We start from the raw sequence: 23,473 nt of genomic DNA on the forward strand, positions 1-23,473 counted from the left end.
CGTGGTCACCTCTCACTAACCGCATGCATTTGCCCCCCCCTCTGTCTCGTGACTGAATGAACAGTCAGTAAGTGGCCCATGGTGCAGAAAATGCTGCGTTTGAATACTGCAAAGGAATGTACAAAAAAAATGAAATATACCAAGGCTTTTGAGGAAACCGCACACTCGCTTGGCTGCATCGGCTACAGAGAGATGGAATTGAGCAGCAAAATAAGGCAATGACTGAGGACATATGGACACCACCACCACCTTGTGTTTTGATGCGTCACATTTCTAGAGAAGAAAAACAGACCAACAACATTAAGACATACAAACTCTACAAACAGAGAGAAATTTAGAGAACATGATTTTTGGCAAAGCTATTTTGAAAAAGGGTATTCTAGCACTTAATTATTCATGTAGGGATATTTGTAATTTGCCTTCACACACCTGCAACCAAAAGCAGTGGACAGAAATTCAGATTTAATAATGCACATAATAAACACCAAAGCAAAAACGAAGTCCTAAAGAGAGAATTATTAAAATAAATCAAAACCATTTCCGAACACTCAGCCCTGGAAGCTCTAACCTTCCTCCGAGATGATACTGCATGGAGGAACAGTACCCTATATACCTGCGGCTGTATTCTCTTCCCTTCCTTGTGGCCTGTCATACAGAATCACAGACCATGCCACAAAGAAACAAAGCAGTGGCACAAGCTGACTATGGCAGCAGCAGTCACAGAGCAGCACTGAAGGGGAGGCTCGGCTGAGCAAGAACAAAGAGAAAAGGGATAGATAGGAGATGGAATACATGAGTGGGAGAGGCGAGAGAGGGGAAAGAGTCACAGCCTGTATCAGCACTTAATCAAGCCAATGCAATCAGATGCGGTTGGCAGAGCACACAATTTATTCCTCAGTTGTGTACACACATTTTTTGTGCCCAAATTTTATTGCTGATGTAGCAAGGAGTCTTACACACACAAAAAAAAGCATGCACAGAAAGCATTTTGTGTACATCAATCATATTTTATATGTGGAAACCATCATTTTTGTGCACAAAATACAGAGTACAAGTCCCAGCATCGGAACTCCAGCTTCTGCCCAGGACTGGAGTAAAATTTCCATTGCTAAGAAAACAAGAGGTAAGATGGTAAACCTCTCTGCATTGGAGGTTAATAGTTTATGCCATCATTAGCATGGAATTTCTATGCAAGGGTGCTAACTTAAAACACACATTTCTGTGCATAAATCATATTTTTCTGTACTCTAAGGGGTAGATTTTAAAACGTTCACGCGGGCATACATGTGCACGCACTACCCGGCACGCACACACATACGCCTGATTTTATAACATGCGCGCGCACGTTATACAATTGGGGGTCGGCGCACGCAAGGGGGTGCACAATTGTGCACCTTGTGGTCGCTGAGCCACGCTGCCTTCCCTTCCCCTACCTCCACCGCCCTGTCTCCCCTACCTTTTTCCTTTTTTCACTTTTGGTTGAAGTAAGTTGCGCGCACTGGCCAACTGCCGGCGCGCGATCCCCGGCACAGCGGCAACGGCCGCTGTGCTGGGAGCCTCTGACCCCGGACCGCCCTGCCCCTTTTGCAAGCCCCGGGACTTACATGCGTCCCGGGGCTTTACGCGTGTTGCCGGGCCTTTTGAAAATAGGCCTGGTGCACGTGACCTTTTGAAAATCTGGCCCTAAGCCTCTTCTTTGTGCACATTTTCCAACTCCCGATGCAATGGCATAATAGCTTACTGCATCAGAAATTAAAAAAAAAAAAAATTAGCTTGTGTGTTAAGTCTGTCCTGAATTTCAGTGCATGGTTTTAACGCTCTAAGGCGAATTTTAAAAGCAATGCATGCGCCAAAACTGGGAGATACGCGCAGAAGTCGGGCCGGTGTGCGCCAAGCAGATTTTAAAAGCCGCTTGAGGATGCGTGTATCTTCCACTGAGTGCACAAGTAAAAAAATGTTTCTAAAAAAGGGGCAAATCATGGGCCTGGTCTGAGCATGTCAAGGCCTGGCACGAAACGTGCGTGTGAATACTTACGAATCCTTGCGCCCGCTGGGGATCCCCTACCTCGTAAATTTACTTCTGTATGGATGACATGCAAGTAGTAAAACAAAATATAGGCAAGGTAGCGGGGTTTGGAAGTCCTATTCCTGAACTGGGAAAATGGCACCTGCGCATGTCGCTTGTAAAATTCCCCCACTTACGCGGTAGAAGCGGCATTTGCCTTCACATGCACGTGTCCATTTAAAATTGCGTGCACATATCCGCGTGTCCAGGCTATTTTATAACCTATGTGCGAATACATGCGTAGGTTATAAAATGGGAGCGTTTCCAGGCGCAGGCTGATGAATGCTCGCACATGTGCTCCTGTGCACCTATTTAACAGTTACAGCTTTTGGCATCGGTCCCAACATTCAGGGCTCAGAAGCCATAAAAAGCAGCTCTAGAAATGTGCCCTGTGTCCATATAGGGAGCATCTCAGCAAAGAACTGCTATAAAGCTGCCTACATTTTAAACTGTTATCTTTACTATCTTCTCTCCAACTTGATATTTAATATATAAAATAATTTTAAGTATGGATCTAGTAGCCATGTTGATACAAGACCAAAATGGATCCTTTTATTGGACCAATAAATGAATTAAGTTGTGGATGCATCTAAGACAGTGCAGTCTTAAAAAAGCTCAAGGACATCATCTCTGGATAATTTTCAGGCTGATCAAACCTAAAATTTAAAGTACTTCATACGCCAAGAAATTCACCTTAAAAATGGAGAGTGTCACTTTCAAAATAGCCTGAATTTTCCAAACAGACTTACGCGTACATGTCCGCTTAAAAAAAAATTCAAGGGTTGTCCCAGTACCCGGATTTTTATTACCTGCAACTTTCTGCGCTTGCATTCGTATGCATACTTTTGAAAATATAAAAAAAATATGTGCATAAATACTTTTCCCTGCCCCCACACCACCTACTGGAACGCCTACCTCGAGTGCAGGAAAGTTTGCATGTGCTTTTCCCTGCACCCCAACCAGTAATCTTCAAAAGTCAATTTGCATGCATAAAGCAGGAGCTGATGCACATAAATCCTTCTAAAAAATTACCCCATAAAAATTACTTGTCTACAATCCTACTGCTTTAAAATTTACATTCTGAACTTGCAGCAATCACGGTGCCATTGGTGTATTTTTCGTTCTTGCTTTAAGGTCTTGTGGTCCTGAAGGCATGAAATGATGGGACTGCAAATGCACTTTCAAGCCATCGGGCACTGAGAGGAGACCAAGCAATGAAACCACTGCAAGGACTGGTGCACGATAAACTGGAAAACTAGTTTATAATTGTACTTTACATCACTTGCCATTAAATGATAACCAACTTGAAAGACTAGAAAAAGAAAGATTCAGCATCAACACATCCCAAAAGACTTGGTCATAGTCATAGAATGAGGATAAAGTGGTTTGACAGGGATTATGGGGGTCATTTTCAAAGTCTCATGCAGGAGTTGTGCATGTAACTCCTACCCCCCCCCCCCCCCCAAAAAAAAAAAATCGTTATATACGTGCCAAAGTAGCCTCGGTGCACAGTAAGCAACTTTTCCGAAGGGCAGGAGAACACATGTAAGGTCACTGCTGCACGGTACAGAGTGCGCATACAAAGTGGGCATTCCAGGGAGGGGTTTCAAAGCATACATCAAACATGTGTGAATACTCTCACATCTGCTCATCAAGTCAATCTACCATCTTGTCTGTAGTTTTTGGGAGTGGGTGGGGTCTAGGGCAAACAATGGAGGGCATGAGGGAATTGGTAAAAGTCTCAGCCAATTGGTGCTTGGCGGTACAAGCACAAGATATTGCATACATCAGCCAACTTTATAAAATAGCTGCCTCTGCACATATGCTGAAGGTTATTAAGCATTAGAGATGTGCTTAGTTTTTATCTGCTGGGTCGGGCAACTCGTGGAAAACTTTGTTTTCCAACGGGTCGATTTTTTTCTCAGCAATTTTTGCCAAAAATATAAAAACCACCCCAACCCTTTAAATTTACTTAAATACACCCCTCCCCCCCCCCAAGACTTACTAAAAGCCCTGGTGGTCCAGCGGGGTCCTGGGAGCGATCTCTCCCTCTCGGGCCATCGGCTGCCAGTAAACAAAATGGTGCCACATGGTAAGGGCCCTTTGCCCTTATCATGTGACAGGGGTTACCGGTGTCATTGGTCGGCCCCTGTCACATGGAAGGAGCAATGGATGGCCCGTACCATTTTTTATTTTTTTTTTAAGTAAATGTGCCCCTCCCCCCGCGTTAACCTGAAAAACGATTTTTCCCTGAAATTTCAGGGAAAACCCAATCATTTTTCGGGTCCTCCGACCCATGCCGAATTGGACAATTTCTTTGAAATTTTCCAATTCGGCAAAAATGAATGCACATCTCTATTAAGCATACAGATCACACTTAGTTAATGCATAAAATATATTTATGTACTTATTGCCAGTGCACCATTTTGCCTTGTGGATTCCTTTTGTGTTTTTGAGGAGGCAGCAGGTCTTGAGCTGTGCTCTAATTTCTATTAACTTTTCCTTTGGATGGGGAGTTTTCCACCCTCCCGATTCATTTTAAAGACTTAAATTTATTTAAGTTTGGAGTCCCCACTACTTGGGACCCAGTAAAGCCAGTTTAGGTTTTGTTCTATTATCAACTGGGAGAGGCTCACTTTATACAAGATGGACCTGAGATTGAGATCCAAGGAGAGGATGACTTCCCATCCATCCTAAGGAGAGGAGGAAGGCGAGAGAGGAGAAAGGAGTTGGAGTAGATCCCAACTGGGCCCATGAACATTTAAAAAGATGAGGAGAAGAGGAGTTATAGGTATCTTCATGATACTGAATAGGAGGCGGATCAGGAGGACTTGGGCCTTTCAAGTACAGTGAAGAGACTAAGGAGTTCAAAAGGAGAAAACTACAAGGAGTAAATTCCATCAATTGATACTTCACCCACATTGGAAAGGAAGCCATTAATTTGCCTTATATCCAATGGCAGGGAAGATAAAACGTGCCTCGGTATATAAAAAACCCTTAATTAAATAAATAAATAAATAAATAAATAAATATAAATGAACATGCTTTAACCTCAAGAAGTTAAGACTATGAAAAGTCATTGACTTAAAAGGACTACATCAATTGGCTTTACCATTTGATTTATTAAAAAAAAAAGACTGAAGGAAGTCACAAATTTTCTAAAAAGCACTTGTAATATCTTAAAAAAAAAAAAAATGATACATCAGCTGCAAAGAACTTCACTTCATCAATTTCATCTCATCAGTAAAGAGAAACATTGGAAACAACCAAAAACTCAATTCTTTCACTGAGTTGTGACTTTAATGATTATCAATGTTGAGATCATTACTGCTGTATACAATGCATTGACTTGAGACAAAGTTAATGCAATGCAAAGGATCTTGAAAGGTATCTTTCCCTCCATACAGGAAATCCTGGAAAGTATAAATTATGGCATAATAAGTGTTCCATATTTGAGATATGACCTCTGCAACTATTATCCGGGTTCATTCATTATAAGGGTTATATGTGAAACAGGCACGCGGTATTTTATAAACTGTGCAACTCCTCCTCTACAGTTTATAATGTAGAGGTGTAACTTTAGGCACACCTATTTATATGTATGTTATGTGCTGAGTTACACACACTATTGAAAATTACTCTCTATATATTATATTTAAATTTAGTACAAATGTTACAGATATATATATATTAAGATAAAGGCACCAATGAGAAGAAACCTTGTATGGTCACTGCCTGAGCTTGATGATTCACGTTTACAATTTAATATGATAATATACTAAAATTCTAGTTCTCCAGGATCAATAATTACCAAAACTGTATTTTGTTTCCACTATTAACTGGCCACATTTCACCCATTAGAAGTTTATTTAAAATACCTGCAAGCCCACCTTATCAGATAAGCCTCTAAGAGAGTAAAAGAAAGATAGTCAACAGTAAAAACAAACATAAAAAATAAGAATCATATCAAAAGATACTAAATGCCACAAAAATATACTTGCCCAACAGAAAAAAAAATGAATAAATAAAAAATCACATATAGGAAAATCAGTTTTTAACTGCTAATTTTCATTCCTGTACCACCACAGATCAGTCTAGACTCCTGGGTTTTGCCGCCCTGTCAAAAGTTGGAGACAGAGAGTTTCACTGACACTGCACCACCTGCAGTTTCTCGGTATTGACCTGTACCCAACCCAAGCAACAACCATAAATTTCTAAGCAAACTCCCACCCCTCCAACGAGCCAGAAGAAGGTGAAGTTGCCTAAAAAGACAATGGAAAACTCGTTTTCCAAATATAACATAGGCGATCAGCATTGAAAACCTTCAGCAACTCCGTACTACAGGAATGAAAATTGGCTGGTAAAAACCAGTTTTCCTATCCCTTTATGTACCCAGATCAGGCTAGACTCCTGGGATGTAGATAAGCTTCCCTTAACTCAGGTGATACCCAGAGAGTTCCGCTCATAGAACACTCTCAAAGCACATGGAAGCTAGGCAGTATCTAAGCAATAATGCCTAGCAAAAGTGTGCATACACATTCCCAGTAGCCGCCCAGCAAATTTCATGCTGAGACACCAGTTGTGACTCAGCAAAGGAAGATGCCCGAGAACATGTGAAGTGCACCCCTAAAACCCCCGATGCCCTTTAGAAATGAAAGTTGACTCATTTGCTTCCATCAGCCTTCGAACAAATGTAGCCTTACTTCCCCTTGTTTGGACCACTCCACAGTACAAAGAAGTGATCCGATCTACAGAAATCATAAGTGACCTTTAGATACCTCAATAATCCACGCCTCCCATCTAAGAGCCTAAGCTCCCCCGTGTGAGGTGTAGAAGAATCAAAATCTGGAAAAGCTGGAAGCTCCACTGTTTAACTAAGATAGAACAGAGACTGCCTCAGGCAGAAAAGAAGGCATCATGCATAAAGATACACCCGAATCAGACATCTGTAGGAAGGGATTTCGACACAACAGCGCCTGGAGCTCCAAAGTTCTCCTGGCTAAAACAAAAAGCCACCAAGAAAACCATTTTTAAGAATCAAGCCCTTAACAATAGCTTTCTTTAGTGGTTCAAACAGAGCCTCACACAATACTCTAAGGACTAGTTTCAGATTCCAAGACAGACAAAATTTCCATACCTGAGGACACAAATTCTTAGGTCCCCAAAGGAACTGCATAGCATCCGGATGTGTGGCAGAGTATAACCTTGCACCTTACCCTGGAGACAACCCAAAGTGGCTACCTGGTCTCTCAGACAGTTAAAGGCCAGTCTCTTGATCAGAACCTCTCTGTAGAAAAAGCCAAAATATGCAACACCACAGCCTGAACAGGCAGAGGCTGCACTCCGTAAACAGCAGACTAGGACCTGAAGATCCTCAAATTCGTACAAACGTTAAGGATGCAGAAGGTCACCTAGCCTGCAATAAGGTTGAAATAACCGCTTCAGAATATTCCCTCCATCTCAGTCGTCTCCTCTCAGAAGCGAAGCTGCGAGACAAAAGTGAGCCACCTGACTCAAAATGTTTTGGGCCCTGGTGGAAAAGGTCAACCGGTGTCCGAACCTCAGGGGTCCGTCTTTGGCCATGTTGATCAGATCTGGGAAGCATGATCAATGTGGCCATTCTGGAGATACCAGAATCACGTTGCCCAGATCTTTCTCTATCCACCATAATTCCTTGTCCACCAGAGGCCACAGAAGGAAGACAAAGAAGAATCCCTCTAGTCCACGGCAGCATTAGGGCTGATTCCTTCTGTACAGTGTTTTGTTTAGAAGCTGTAAAATCGCGACGCCTTAGTATTCTCTTTGGTTGGGTTACCCCCATCTTCCGTGAATGAGACATCGTTGCCTCCGACAGCAGCCATTCTCCGGAGTCTATCTTTCTCCAACTGAGAAAATCTGCCTGAACATTGTTCATTCTGGTGATGAGAGACACTGCCAGCCATTCCAAGTGCTGCTCTGCCCAGAGAATCAACTCCAGGGCCTCTGGAGCCACTACCTGATTCTTGGTTCTGCCTTAATGGTTGATGTAGGCCACCGTCATTGCACTGTCTTATAGGATCCGAACTGGATGGCCACATAACCTTGGCAGACAAGTAAGCACCACAAAATGCACTACTCTCATCTCTAATTGACTGATCGATCACAAGGTCTGTTCCAATCAGTGGCCCTGCGCCGACTGATCTTGCCAAACAGCCCTCCATCCAAAGACTTGCATCGGTCATGACTATTACCCAATTGGGAATCTCCTATTCTGCACCACACTTGAGATTATTGCGAGTAAGCCATCACGAAAGACTGTCTCTGGCTTCCCCCTCTAATAAAAGAGGAAAATGAAACTCTAATAACTGATTCCTGCAGGAGAAAAGAGCTGCTGCAGAGACCCCATATGTGCAAATGCCCAATGCATTAATTCCAATGTTGATGCCATACAATTCAATATCTGTAAATAATCCCAGACCCTGGACACCGAAAGCTCCAGCAGAAGCCTAATGTGACTCTGCAATTTCAGCAATCTCTCTCCATGAGAAAAAAATCTCCACCAGCATGTTAAATTGAACTTTTGATACTCCAAAGTTTGAAAGAGGAATAAATGGCTCGAAGCTAGGTTCAACACCCATCCGAGACACTTCAAGCACATCGATACCTTTTGTACTGATTGTCGACAGAGGTCCTCTGATTTTGCATGAATGAGCCAGTTGTCCAGACACAGATGCACCAACACACCCTCCTTGTGGTGGGGACAGCAATGCAGCTGTCCCCACCACAATGGAGCTGTTACCAGACAAAGGGAAGGGCTCGAAACAAAAAATGTTCCCTTAAGACCATAAACTTTCAGAATCTCTGGTGCTCTGGCCTGACGGCTATGCACAGATATGCCTCTGTGAAGGCGAGAGATTCCAAGAACTCTATTTTGCTTATTGCTGCTATGACGGACCTCAATCATATGCAATTTCTTCCTCTTGTAGGAGGTGAGAAAGCCAATTTCTCCATCGCAATCCTCAGATGTCTCATGATCCACATCCCCTTGGATGAACATTACCAGGGACAGTCTTCCTGCGGCATTTGCCCACTGTGACTGATAAATGGGAGATCCGAACACACAATCCCTACATAGTAGGTTGCTTCGCCTTTGCTGGGCATCCCTGCAGAAAGGTCTGCAGGCCCTGGAAACATTCCACCCAAGAGAAGGATAGATCCATATTGGAGCCCATAGGCGCAACCTTGCTCTCTCCAACCTCTCTCTCTCGGGGAAGCTTCTACCCTCGAGAACAAGGATGGAGGAGAACTGACTGTTGCCTCCCCTTCCACTCCATTCCCCTCCAGAAACACCATAGGCTTATGAGAGAATGTCCAACATGGGCAAAAGCTGTAGTAGTCAAATCACTTTGAGCATCTAAATAGCACTGACACAAATGGAGAGAACATGAGGACTGAATTGCTTCGGACAAGCCTCATAGATAGCAAGGCACCTGGAACTATTCGTCCCCGGCGCCCAGCTCTCCTGATCTTCGGCTTTAGGCAGTCTCTTGCATGCACACCAATGCACCCGGGCGTACGTGCGCATCCCTCCAGGACACACGGAAATATGCACTCAAGACAGTCACAGTTGTACAAGCACAAGTACATATGCAAATACGCGCTTGTATAGGCCGTGGTTGTACATGCACAAGTTCCTGCGAAAATATGTGATCCGGTCTAGGTTGCGGCCTTACATTCTCAAGTACCTGCGCAAATACACGTTCAAGTCCAGGTCGCAGATGTATGCACTCCAGTCTAAGTCGTGGCCTTACACGCACAGGTCCCTGTGCATGCAACCACCATGCAGCAGAAATGCGGGAAAGGAATCACTACTGTGGCCTACCATACAGCTAAGCAAAGCCTGCCTGCACCTTCAGCGTGTTTAGGCCCAGAACCATTCAACATCCGGCCCCAAAAATCACTGAAGGCATGGAGAGCTTCTCAACAGCTCAGGCCTTTTGACCAGCCGAGCATCCCCCGCTGCCTGTTCCGCTAAACAAGCTTTGCGCATAAGCAATTTAAAACCGGCAGAAGACCTCCACCAGAACCAGAGACTCCTCCTTGATGCAAGTGTTTCTCTGCACCTCCGCGGGACAGGGAACCGCCGGTGACAGCTGAGGAGGGAATTCCCCTGCCTCTCCCATTGACGCTGCTAGGGAAATCTAAAATAGCTGCAGTTTTACACTGACGGTAAAAGCCTCAGCGCTAGACCCCATCACCTGTGAGGCTCGTTCTACTGGTGCAGCCATGCCGCTTTTGCCACATGCCCATGCTGTTCCTCTCCGACCCATGGCACCACCAGTACCTCAATGGCAAGCAGGGGAACAGACCCTCAGTGCCACAGAACCAACACTCAGTCCCCTCCGCAGGCAGCAAAACTCCTGAAAAACCCCATCACAGAGCTCCCCAAGCTGCTAAGATAGCTCCCCCCATGGAACCCTGATGCTGCACAGATTCCTCTAACTAGTTCCTTATTTTGTTTTGGTTTTTTTAATTCTCTGAGAACAAATAAAGATACAGAGAAACCAATATTTTCCTTTGGTGCAGAGGGTCCAGTTCCAGGAACAGGCTGCATGTCAGATCAGAAAAGATCTGCCAAACTTTAGTGACCCAGCCCAGGATAAACCATTTAAAAAAAGGGATACTTCCCCTGGACTCGCAGTGCAGAACTCTGCTGTCTTATGGGGGCATGAGGGATGTCCACCCCACGGACCTCCGGACTGAGCTATCAGAAAGGTCACCAACCTCCTGCTTGTCCGCCTCAAACCAGGGGGAGTGGTCTCATCAGAACCTCACAACCCCGGGAGGTCCAGAAATGTTCATCTTTTAATCTTTTTTTTTTCTCTCCCGACTGCAGGTTTTACACCATATGCGGGAGACAGAGAAATACTGGGACTGCAGGTGGCACACTGGGTTATGTACAGTGTCAGTGAAACTTTCTGTCTCCATCTGCTGGCAGGAAGACAAAACCAAGGAGTCTGACCAATCATGGTATGTATAGGGAACAAGGGTTTTCTGCCATTTAATGCCCATGGCATAAGTCGTCGATACATTAGGCCCTATGTATTATTTTACCTTTGATTTTATGAATGTGCGTTTGTAAACTGCCCCGTACCTTGGAGAGTGCAGTCTATAAATACATTTAAAGAAATAAACAAATATGTATTGGGCATTTTAAATTTCAGAAAACAAGGTAAACACAGAATCAGATATACCTAAGAGTAATCTAAACTCTCAAGTTGGTCCCTGAACAGAAAAAGTGCTCAATTAATGAACACACAGCAATTTCTTCAGATTAATAAACTAAAGAACATGCTGCTAATTCATCTCGTACTGCCTTCCCTATTGGTTTACTAGGTCATTATTGGCTGAGCCCAGAATCCTCTCTATCTGCTAACACTTTTCTTGATAAAAACACGGTTTTGGCATCCTACCTTATTAAGATTAAGGACTCTGAGAAGTTCTTCTTGATTCTGTTGGGAAATTCTGGTGCTCTCCTCGGGGGTTACACAGTTGTCACAGGCCAGGCAGTCACTGAGGAATATTTTGGCACTGGCTAATTTGTGGAACTCACTTTTCTGCAAAATAAAAAGATAAAACTGGATGAACTAATTTCAGCATGTGGTTTTCAGAAAATCCAATTATGAGATTTTTTTTTTCTATTCTGTACACAAAAAAAAAAAAAAAATTCTCATTTAAAAGCAATATTACCAACAAATAAAAAGCATAAATAAAATATGAAGATATTGAGGTGGTCAGCATAATATGGATTCAAAGAGGAAGCTAGCAATAAGTGAATAAATGTATTCCTATTAAAAAAAAAAAAAAAAAGTGCATACACATAACAACAAAATGTGCAAAGATGATCCATGTGGGTAGAAGGCGGAATCTGGTACTGCTCACGTCCCCGTCCCCAGACAAGTTCTCATCTTTTGAGCATGTACAGAACTATACTTTGTCCATTATCACCCCCAAGGAGCATTTTAACCTAGGTGACATGTTCAGATAACTATGTGGAAATGCTCCAAATACTCAAAGTGCCATGCTGGATCACAGCAAAGCTCCATCAATCACAACATCTTGTCTTTGTCCATAGCTGTTCTCAAATGGTAGATGCAATTTCTTGCCTACTCCCAATGCCAAGTGATAGGTCTCTTAAGTCACCGGGGGGGGGCAGATGTAATAAAACCCACCATTTAAAACAGCAGTTACATTTTAGTGCGAGCTTTGTTTAACACATGCAGTGAAACTAGTAGTACTGCAGAATATAGTAAGCTAAAGGGATGCAAATTAAGGAGAAAAACAAAACAAACGAACACACACACTGGATGAAAAAAGTGCTAAAATGTAACTGAATGCAGATATTTATGCTAACCATGCAGTGACTCCAGCCTGCCAGTATTGTCTTCAAAAGCAACTGTGAACAGACTAGCAAGAACAGGCAACCATAACTGTACTCAACCAACCATAAACACTGAACTCACATAAAATTATTGGTACTCCAAGCTAGGTCTGGACGAACCCTTACCAGTAATCCCTTGGGACCCAGAGCCCCACAGGAGGATTACTGACACACTCATGTGGCAGCAGAGGGTGGGAAGCTGAGTCCATCTGTCTACTCTAAGGAAAATGAAATTATCAGGTAAGTAATTTCTCCATTTCCTAGCGTGTAGACAGATGGACACAGGACCTGTGGGATGTACCAAAGCTACTCCCCAACAGGGTGGGAGGCTGCCCGCAGTCCAGTCAACATCGCATGTGCAAAGGCTGCATCCTCCAGATGATAAAAACTGGAAAAAGTGTGGAAGGAGGACCATGTCGCAGCTCGGTAGATATTAATGGGCGACAACAGAGTAACCTCCACCCATGACACTGCCTGAACCCTAGTAGGCAGTGGATTTCCAGCATCCACATATGTGGCCACGACGACTTCCTTAATCCAACGAGCTCAAAAATGAAATGCGCCCAAAAAATAAGCGCCTAGAAGAAAGTATGGCAAGGCGCACGGACAACCTGTGCACCAAGTTAGCCACATAAAGTCTGTGCATGTAAAAAAGCGTGCCCAAAAACGAAGCGCATAATGCATGCGCAGAGCCATTGGCCTATAGAGGGCAGCAGAACATGCACAAGAGCATGTAAAATACACACCTGCTGCCTTTCAGCTGAAATAGCAGCTATGTCCACGCCGGGAAACCCAGCTACTGGACCAAGGCACACCTCTGAGGGACCACAGAAATTACCTCAGAAATTCTCAGCTGGGGGAGGGACCTTTAGGTATCACCACAGGAGAGCAGGGCTTTCTGTTCCTGAATTTAGAATTTCAAATTTCTCCTTTCGAAAAGCTCAAAGCAATCCACATAGGGAGATGCACATCCACCATCTGCTGGAGACAGAGAATTCTGGCAGCCTGGGGTCACTGCAGGGTGATGGATACTGTGATGTCAGCTTGCTCCATCTCCATCTGCTGGCAGGGGAGCATAAGCCCACTGGTCCTGAGTCCATCTGTCTACACGCTAGGAAATCTGATTTTATTTGCCCTTTCTTGCCAAAATAGCCTTGGATGAAAGAATGTGCCCACAAATTAGGATGCACAGCACCCAATAGCTGAGGGAGGGGGAAGGATATGATAGAGGTCTATAAAAGCATGAGAAGACTAGAACAGATAAATGTGAATCGGTTATTTACTCTTTCAGATAATACAAAGCAATTAAGCTCTGGAATTCATTGCCAGAGATTATGATTAAGGCAGTTAATGTAGCTGCGTTTAGAAAAGGAGAAATTACTTCTTACCTGATCATTTCCTTTTCTTTAGTACAGACAGGTGAATCCAGAACCAGTGGGTTATGCACCTCAACCAGCAGATGCAGATGAAGCAAAGCTGACAACATGGTATATATACCCCTGCAGTGACATCAGCCTGCCAGTATTCTCTGAAAAGCCAACTGTGGACAAACTAACAAAAACTTGATTATTAATAGATAACCATTCCAGTACTCAGCCAACAGAAAAACACTAAGTTCAGACAAAGAATAGATTAACACTAGTCTAGGGACTGGAGTAACACTTACCAGTAACCCTGGAACAAGCAGGAGGACAATAGCACAAACATCCAGCTGCCAAGGGCAGAAAAGTATCAGGTAAGTAGTAACTTCTCTTTTCTTAGCAAACAGATAGGTGAACCCAGCACCAGTGGGATGTACCAAAGCTACTCTCGAACAGAGCGGAAGGCTGTCCATGATCCTGTTAAAATTGCACGTGTGAAGGCTACGTCCTCCTGGGCCTGCACACATCGCAGCTCAGCAAATGTCGATGGGAGATCATCTAAACTTTGCCCATGACACTGCATGAGCCCTAGTGGAATGAGTCCTAATCTGACTAGGCAAGGGCTGATCAGCATCCACAAATGCAGCATGACTACCTCCTTAATCCAAAGGGCTATTGTAGCCTGTGACGCTGGTTCGCAATGTTTACTTCCACCGTGAACAAACAGGAGATCCATCTTCCTGAGAGGTTCAGAAACCTCCAAATACCTCAAGATATGCCTCTTAACATCCAAGTGCCGAAACAGGCGATACTCCTCCCATCCCATTTCTTTCGCATCTCAGCCCATTTCCCTGTCCAGAGATGGCAGGGAAATGGACTGATTCAAGTGAAAATCCGAGACCACTTTTGGCAAAAAAAGGAAGGAACAGCATGCAGCCTACCCGCCGAACAAATTGCCAGAAGAAACACTGGTTTCAAGGTCAGTAACCTCAAGGAAAGAATTTGCAGCAGGCAAAAAACTAGGGCTCCCTAGAAAATCCATAACTAGATTAAGACTCCACAAGGGCACTGGTTAGTCGCAAGGGAGGACAAAGAATCTTCACTGCTTTCAAAAAATGGGCCACATATGGATATGCCAACAAGGTTTCACCATTCACCTGACCTCGGAAAAAGGCAAGAGCCACCACCTGTCCCTTTAAGGAATTCAGGACCAACCCTTCACTCAATCCATCCTGCAAAAAATTATTAAATGGTTGGGATCTTAACCGAACAAGGAAGAACACCTTGATCTTCACACCAAGCCTCAAACAAACACTCACCAAACCTGCACAAGGCTAAGGAAGTGAAAAACTCTCATTCGCAGCAAGGCGGCAATCACTAGTAGAATATTCACGCTTTAGCAACTGAGCCCTCTCAAGGGCTACATAGACAAAATCAAATTGGATCTTCATGAAGAACAGACCCCTCCCATAGCAGATCCCTGTGCACCGGAAACCGGAGGGGAGAATCCACCAGGAGCTTTCACAGATCTGCATACCATTGTCTCCTGGGCCAATCTGGTTCCACCAGAAGCATCATCCCCCTGTGACTCTCGATCTTCCAAAGCATTCTGCCAAACATGGGCCATGGGGGAAAAGCATAGAGAAGTTTGTCCTTCGGCCACTCCTGCATGAGGACATCAATGCCCAAGGACATTGGATCTCTCCCGTGACTGAAGAACTGAGAAACCTTCGCATTGCGAGAAGTCACCAGCAGATCCAGAAACGGAAGGCCCCAGCGATCCAATGTTAGCTGAAACACCTCATTTGACAATTCCCATTCTCCTGGCTGAGAAAGTCTGCTCTTACATTGTCTTTTCCTGCAATGTGCGAGGCTAAGATCTCCTGAAAATGCACTTCCACCCATTCCATAAGTTGAGCTATTTCCTGCAACACTTGCTGGCTCTTGGTTCCTCCCTACTGACTGATTTATTTATTTAACATCTTTTCTATACCGACATTAAAATACACATCATATTGGTTTACATTGTAACGAAAGGTTGAAATTACATGGAACAAGGGGGGGGGGGGGGAGAACTGGGAGAGGATATGCGTAAGAGAATAGGGGCTCAAGGAGCCAGAAAAGTCAAGCAAGGGGAAGGGGAAAAGGGAGATGAACATATTTACAAAATTACAACATTGCTCGTAGTCATGAGAGAGAACATAATTACATAATTACAATGGGGGGGGGGGGGGGGGCAAGGGGTGGGTGGGGGGTCGGCTAGACTGGGAAGGCCTGGTGGAAGAGCCACCAGGCCTTCGAGTGGTTTACATTATCTGGACCACTCGACTTTGCAATTGGTCGCCAAACTGAAAGCATGCCAACCGGACGGCACGGGCTTCCAGCCGACTGATGCGCCATAGAGAGCTCCTGACAGTGAACTCCCTAACCCAGGAGGCTCAAATCTGTTGAGAGTACTAGCCAGGCCGGTGATCTTAGGGAAACCCCCTTTCTTAGATGATCCGCATGTAACCACCACTGCAGGTGAGTGCAGACCTCCATCGGTAAAGGAGGCCGAATTGAATAGTTCTGAGATTGTGGGCTCCACCAAGACTGAAGAAGACGCATATGCACCCTTGCCCCACAGCACCACGTCCAGGATCGCTGCCATCAATCCGAGCATCTATAGCTAGGACCACACTGTCAGGCTTATTGTGTTCATCAAAAGATTCGCCTGCACTATCAGCTTCTGAATACGGCTTCCTGGTTGGAACATCCTGCCCTGCTTCGTGTCGAATCGAATACCAAGAAACTCTAGTGAGCAAGATGGCTGAAGATTGCTCTTGGCCAGGTTCACTACCCAACCTAGCTCCTGCAACAAAGAGATCATCTTGCGTGATACCCGGAGACTCTCTTCCAGACTCTTGGCCCAAATCAGCAAGTCATCCAAGTACAGGTGTAGTTTGATCCCATCCTCTCTCAATTCTGCCACCACCACCACCATAACCTTGGATAAAGTTCTGAGCGCGGTGGCCAAACCCAAAGGTAGCACTTGAAACTGATACGAAATACAGAAACAGTTGATGGTCTAGCCAGATGGGAATATGCAGGTTCGCCTCGGGCAACTCCAGAGTCATCAGAAACTCCTCCATCTGTACAGCTATTAACACTGAGTGCTAGGTTTCCATGCGAAAACGAGTTATATGTAAATGAGTGTTGAACCCCTTGAGATCCAGGATGGGGCAAAAAGAGTCCTGCTTGGGCACAACGAAATAAATAAAATATTAGCCCACAGCCTGAGGAGTCTTAAGATACATTCCACTGCCTGTCTCTTCTGCATGAATATGTCCAGAGGAACACTGCGAAATTCCAATGCATAGCCATCTTGTATCACCTCCAGATCCCACTGGTCTGATGTGATTTTGACCTACCTCTGATAAAAGAGAGAGGTGACCCCCTATCTCCTGTTCCTGGGGTGAGACGGTACACCTTCGTTGGGAGGCTCGGGGCTCCACTACCTGAGCCTGTGCTCCATCTGGGCTGCCTGGGACGAAAAGGACTGAGACCTACCCAAAGGTCAAGCCCTCTGAAAAGCAGCTCCTCTATAGAGTCGAAAAAACATTTGGTTCCCTTAGTATGACCTCTCATGCTGAAGAATTGTGGTGTCTGTTTCTTACCCTCTGGTAACCAAGGACCCTGGACTCACCCCACTTATTAGCCATTTTCTCCAGTTCACTCCTAAACAAGAACAATCCTTTAAAAGGCAGCTTCATAAGGTTAGATTTGGAGGCTGCATCAGTCGACCAATTTCTCAGCCATAACCGACACCTGGCCGCACTTCACCCCTCTGGCCTAAGTGAGGATCATATCGCAGCCTGCATCTGCCAAAAAGGAAGCTGCTGATTCCATCACTGCCCTGGCAGTCACACTAGATTCAACCACCTCCTGAGAGAGAGGCAAACAAGAGCAAGCCACCAGGGAACAACAAGAAGCTATCTGCAAATTCATATGTCATTGCTTCAAAGGCAGCTTAAGAATGGCCTCAAATTCTCCTATCTTGAGCATTCTTCAAGGCCGCTCCCCCTTTTTTTTCGGGAATAGTTGTTCGCTTGGTAACACACACTTTTGGAAAGTGCAATTGCTCTCGCCTAGCTGGGTCCAGGGAGTACAGTCCTTCCAAAACTCATCCTCTTTGAAATTAGCTACCGGGGCACCCCACTCAAGATCAATTAAATTCTTGAATGGCCTCCATAATAGGGAAGAAACATGAGGCTTTATGCTCAGACATGGATTCAGCCCCAGGTACTCCCAGCATCTTCAATGTCTGGGAAATCAGAGCTGGTAATTCATCTCTATGAAAGAGCCGCAATCCTGGAGGAATTTCCCTATCCTCCAGGGAGTAAGGATCGGCTTCATCAACTGTGCCATCTGGGTCCCTATAGTAACGCTAACACAAGTTAGAGGAAATGCCAGCCTGAGATGCCTGAATATGACAAGCAGCACAGAGAGTAAGGCAGACAGTTGGTGCCTATAGCAAAGAAGCCTATCAGTACACTGTAATAAGTGTCTAAGGTGTGTGTGTGTCCAGCTGTATTCGCACTGCAAAAAAACTAGGCATCCAAAATTTAGGAGCTTACTGTGCCTCGATGGGTATCCAAAATCTGGGCTCCCTCGAGGGCGCTCAGATAAGCATGTGCAAATGAACGCGCTCCTAGCCAACTAGACATCCAACCAGGTGCCCAAATTGGATGCCTATCTGGACGCACTCACACGAACTGATGGAACTGAAGAGGACAGCCTAATGTGCAGGAAAAACTGCGCGAAACGCCAATGCAGTCGACCACGTAGCGAACTAGAAAAGCCTGAGAGTGGGGCCTAGCCAAAAGGCTGCCCACATCCCCCAAACTCCCCTGGAGGTGGGAACAAACATTGGATCGGCATACTGAGCACAGAGACCGAAGGAGAGAGGAATTCCTACAAAAAAATCTCTTCCTTCTCTGAATGTTTGTTTATATAAATGTTTGTTATATTTATTGATATATTTATTTATTTTTTACTCTTTACCTGAGTTCAGCCCATCCCAGATGAGAACAGAATCAGTCTCCAGCTGGGGGGGGGGAGGAAATATACCTTCACCACTGTGCTCGGCTTCCTGCACCTGCTGTCTTTCAGCGCTGTTTTTGAAATTTTTTTTTTAAACAGCTAAATACATGCCAGCTGAAAACCAACTACCAGACTAAGGCACTCATCTAAGGGAGGGATCAAAGATATCACCTCAGGAATTCTCAAATGAGGGAGGGACCATAAAGGTAAAGGTATCACCACAGGAGAGCAGGGCAAATCAAAATGTACTTCTTTTCTCCTTCTAAAAACTTAAAGCAATCTCCAGTAGGGAGATGTAGTTCCACCATCTGCTGGAGACAGAGAATCCTGGCAGGCTGATGTCACTGTAGGGGTATATATACCATGATGTCAGTTTTGCGCCATCTCCATCTTCTGGTAGAGGTGCATCTGGATTCACCTGTCTGAACGCTAAGAATGGTTTGGATAAGTTCCTGGAGGAAAAATCCATAAACTACTATTAATCAAATTGACTGCAGGAATAGCCAGTGCTTATTACTGGTATTAGTAGTATGGGATTTATTTGCTGTTTGGGTATTTGCCAAGTACTTGTATCCTGGATTGGCCACTGGACTTGATGGACCCTCTGTCTGACCCAATATGGAAATTTCTTATGTTCTTAATCTCACATACAATGTCATTTTGGCAAGGCATGGCAAAAAAAAGTATAAGCTCTCTTGGGCAGACCCCTACAGCTAAATGCTATGCTTAAGTCAGAATGTACAATTCTATAGTTTTGCTTGTTTTGTAGTTATTCAGTTTTTTGGGTTTTTGTTTTTTGTTTTTTTAAACTAAACTAGCTGTAACAAAACAAAAAAAAAATGCATCCTATTTTTGCAAGAATATTTATGGACCTAAAAATCAGAGGAATACAGTTTTTATAGAATGGACATCAGTTCTAATCCTTTCCTATAACCCTACATTGACATATTTCAGTTTCAGTTTACTGTATCCACTGCTGCACATAGTGTTGGTCAGAGATAAAACAAAAGTAACAAATTGAAGAAGGCATATAGAAGCAGCAGCAAGGACTACAAAGATAAGAAAAAGGTTGGGCTGCCTGTACAGAGTGGGTAATGCTGATATTGTTTTCCTAGAGACCTTTCGCACAGAGCAGAAACAAAAATACTTGGCACATTATTATAAGAGCACAGAAAAAAAAACAACCCATCAACCCCAAAACCATACCTCCTCATTTTCATTGTTGGAGCATGCTGTATCTACTAAGGTGTTCTGGGTGTCATCAGTTTTCTGTTTTTTACTACACTCCTGGAAAAAGTGTTATAAAAAGAAGCTTATAAAAAAGTCACACTGAAAACCTTAACAGAGAACGTGACTGATCACATGTTAGCATTATTAAAGAATGATTCCAGAAAACTGTAGAAGTATGTACATTATCTTTGTTATAAACAGATGTTAAGTTACTTATTACATTCAATAATGATACAAGCAAAGTTTGCTCAATGGCAGCAGGTTGATTTTTGGGTCAGGGGAAGGAAAAAAAGTTATTAACTTTTACCTAACTTTCAGGACATATGCAAACAAAATAAAATTACAAAAATTTAACTAGCAAAGTGGAATATAACAGGGAAGGCTGATGCATAGCAATATACCACAAAGTGACCAAAAATAAATGAAGCCTACCAGAATTATAATGTGGTTTTTGCTGCTATTCTAATTTTACATGCCTTTTTGCTGTGAAGCTGTAAATTATTTCCTTACAAGCCGTTAAGCCCGTTAAAACGGGCTACATTAACATTTTTTTGGATCATTTCCTTCCCCCTCATTCTCCCCTCCCACCTCCCCTCAGTCCCTCCTCTCTCTCCCCCCCTCCCTCCCTCCTCCCCTCAGTCACTACCCCCCCCCCTCCCTCCCTCAGTCCCTCCTATCTCCCCCTCTCCCAGTCACTCCCTTCAGTCACTCCCCCCTCCTCCCCTCAGTCACTCCCCCCTCCCCCAGTTACTCCTCTCTCCCCCCTCCCTCCTCCCCTGAGTCACTCTCCCCCCCCTCCCCTCAGTCACTCCTCCCTCCCCCCAGTCACTCCTCCCCTCCCCCCCCCCCCCTCAGTCACTCCTCTCTCCCCCCCTCCCCTCAGTCACTCCCCCTTCCCTCCTCCTCCCTCCCCCCAGTCACTCCTCTCTCCCTCCTCCCTTCAGTCGATCTCCGCCGAAGACCCGGAGTGGCGGCGGCATGCGCGCGAGGGAGGGACAGTCTTCCTGGAAGTCTGTCCCTCCCTCGCGCGCATGCCGCCGCCGCTCGGGTCTTCGGGCCGCCGCTGCCGCCGCTCCTGCCCGGGTCTTCGGGCCGGGGCCGCCGCCGCTCCGGGTCTTTGGGCCGCCGCTCCTACAGCGCCATTTTTATTTTTAAGAGGCACACTGTGACCGACGTGCTCGCATGCGCGGTAGAGCTGCTCTCTACTGCGCATTTGCGGCACGTCGGTCAAGCTTCGTTTATTAGGTAGGATGCTATTCTTATTATGTTGTCATCCACCCTGGGTGAATTTCATATTCAAAAAGGCAGATAATAAAGCCAAGTAATAATTATAATGGATAAATTAACTACCTGATAATTTCATTTTCCTTAGAGTAGACAGATGGACTCAGGACCAATGGGTATTGTGCTCTTCTGCTAGCAGATGGGAGACGGAGTCAGATTTCAAAGCTGACATCACTCTAGATATACCCCTGCAGTAACCTCAGCTCTTCAGTATTCTCTTCGAAAAGCCATTGTGGATATATCTTTGCTTAAATAACTTGATTAAACTTGAGAAACTCGAACTGGTTCAACAAATTTCCAAACTGGAGACTGCGAGTCCACTCAACCAATTAACGCAGACACCAGACAAACTGTGGGTGTCTTGAACTAGGGACAGGCGCGGCTTACCCGTATTTGCTTAGTCTCGAGGTTTGTTACCCGAGGTTCTCCTTTTCCAGGGCAGCCAGGGCGGGATGCTATGTCCACCTGCCTACACTAAGGAAAATGAAATTAATTTCTCCATTTCCTAGCATGTAGCCAGATGGATTCCGGACCAATGGGATGTACAAAAGCTACTCCCGGACAGGGTGGGAGGCTGCCCGTGGCCCACTTAATACTGCCCTTGCGAAGGCTGTGTCTTCCCGGGCCTGAACATCCAGGTGGTAGAACCTGGAGAAGGTGTGTATGGAGGATCACATCGCCGCCCGACAGATCTTGGCGGGCAACAGCAGCTTGGTTTCTGCCCAGGAGACTGCCTGGGCCTTCGTAGAATGAGCCTTAACCTGTAGAGGTAAGGGCTTTCCTGCCTCTATGTAGGCTGCCTTGATTACTTCTCTGATCCAGCGGGCTATGGTCACCCGCGAGGCCACTTCTCCTTGTTTCTTCCCACTGTGAAGAACGAATAAGCGATCCGTTGTGCGCACTGGTTCCGATCTTTCCAGGTATTGCACCAGGAGTCTGCCGACATTCAGGTGGCGAAGAAGGCGTGAGTCTTCAGAGTCCTTATGTTCATCCAGAGCTGGTAGCGAGATGGTTGGTTCAAGTGAAACTCAGAAACCACTTTTGGAAGGAAGGAGGGAACAGAGCACAGTTGTATGGTTCCAGGTGTGAACCTGAGGAACGGTTCCCGACAGAATAGAGCCTGTATTTCGGAGATGCGACGAGCTGAACGTATTGCCACCAGGAATGTAGTCTTCAATGTTAAGAGGCTTAGTGACAGACCGCGTGTTGGTCTGAAGGAAGCCCCAGTTAGGAAGTCATACTAGATTGAGATTCCATAGAGGCACCGGCCACTTTAGGGGTGGTCAGAGTTGTTTAACCCCTTTCAGGAAGCGGGACAAGTCCAGGTGGGTTGATAGCCGGATACCGTCCACTTCTGGTCTGAAGCAGGTCAGTGTGGCTACTTGGACCTTGAGGGAGTTGAATGACAACCCCTTCTTCATACCATCCTGTAGGAACTCCAGAATCATGGGAATCTTGGCTGTCCGCAGGAGAATCCCGCAGTCCTCACACCAGGCTTCAAATACTCTCCAGATCCGTATGTATGACAGGGATATGGAGAACTTGCGCGCTCAGAGCAGGGTGTCAATCACAGCCTTTGGGTACCCGCGTTTCTTCAGACAAGTCCTCTCAAGGGCCAGACCGTAAGAGGGAATCGAGACAGATCTTCGTGGAGAATCAGGCCCTCCGGAGAAGGTCCCTGTGTGGAGGTAGGCACAGAGGGTTCCCCGCAAAGAGTCTTTGCACGTCTGCATACCATGGTTGTCTTGGCCAATCTGGGGCCACTAGTAGAACTAGTCCCCTGCGCTGTTCTATCTTGCGGATGACCCTGCCCAGTAGTGGCCATGGTGGGGGGGGGGGGGGGGGGGGGGTGTACAATAAGTCTTTCTTTGGTCAAGTCTGGACGAGAGCGTCGATTCCTTGGGATTGCGGCTCATCTGTGGCTAAAGAACCTGGGGACTTGGGCACTGAGATGGGTGGCCAGTAGGTCCATGGCTGGGAGATCCCAGCGATTTACTATCAATTGGAAGGCTATGGTAGACAGCGTCCATT

At 45.3% G+C, this 23,473-nt stretch overlaps 1 protein-coding gene across 5 annotated transcripts in view; it reads right to left on the reverse strand.

Moving 5' to 3' along the window:
- NARF (nuclear prelamin A recognition factor) overlaps positions 1–23,473 on the reverse strand; it is a 94,926-nt gene that overhangs the window by 66,278 nt on the left and 5,175 nt on the right. For 3 of the 5 annotated variants that reach the window (XM_029600353.1, XM_029600351.1, XM_029600352.1), the window contains exons 3-5: positions 20,135–20,215; positions 11,518–11,661; positions 141–273 (exon numbers count right to left, since the gene is read on the reverse strand). In XM_029600353.1, coding sequence (XP_029456213.1) covers positions 141–273; positions 11,518–11,661; positions 20,135–20,215 — 358 coding nt within the window. The remainder of the gene's footprint in view (positions 1–140; positions 274–11,517; positions 11,662–20,134; positions 20,216–23,473) is intronic. The other 2 variants (XM_029600354.1, XM_029600355.1) reach the window with 1 other exon arrangement.

This window comes from Rhinatrema bivittatum, chromosome 4 (genome assembly GCF_901001135.1).
Source record: "Rhinatrema bivittatum chromosome 4, aRhiBiv1.1, whole genome shotgun sequence".
In the NCBI taxonomy this organism is placed as follows: domain Eukaryota; kingdom Metazoa; phylum Chordata; class Amphibia; order Gymnophiona; family Rhinatrematidae; genus Rhinatrema; species Rhinatrema bivittatum.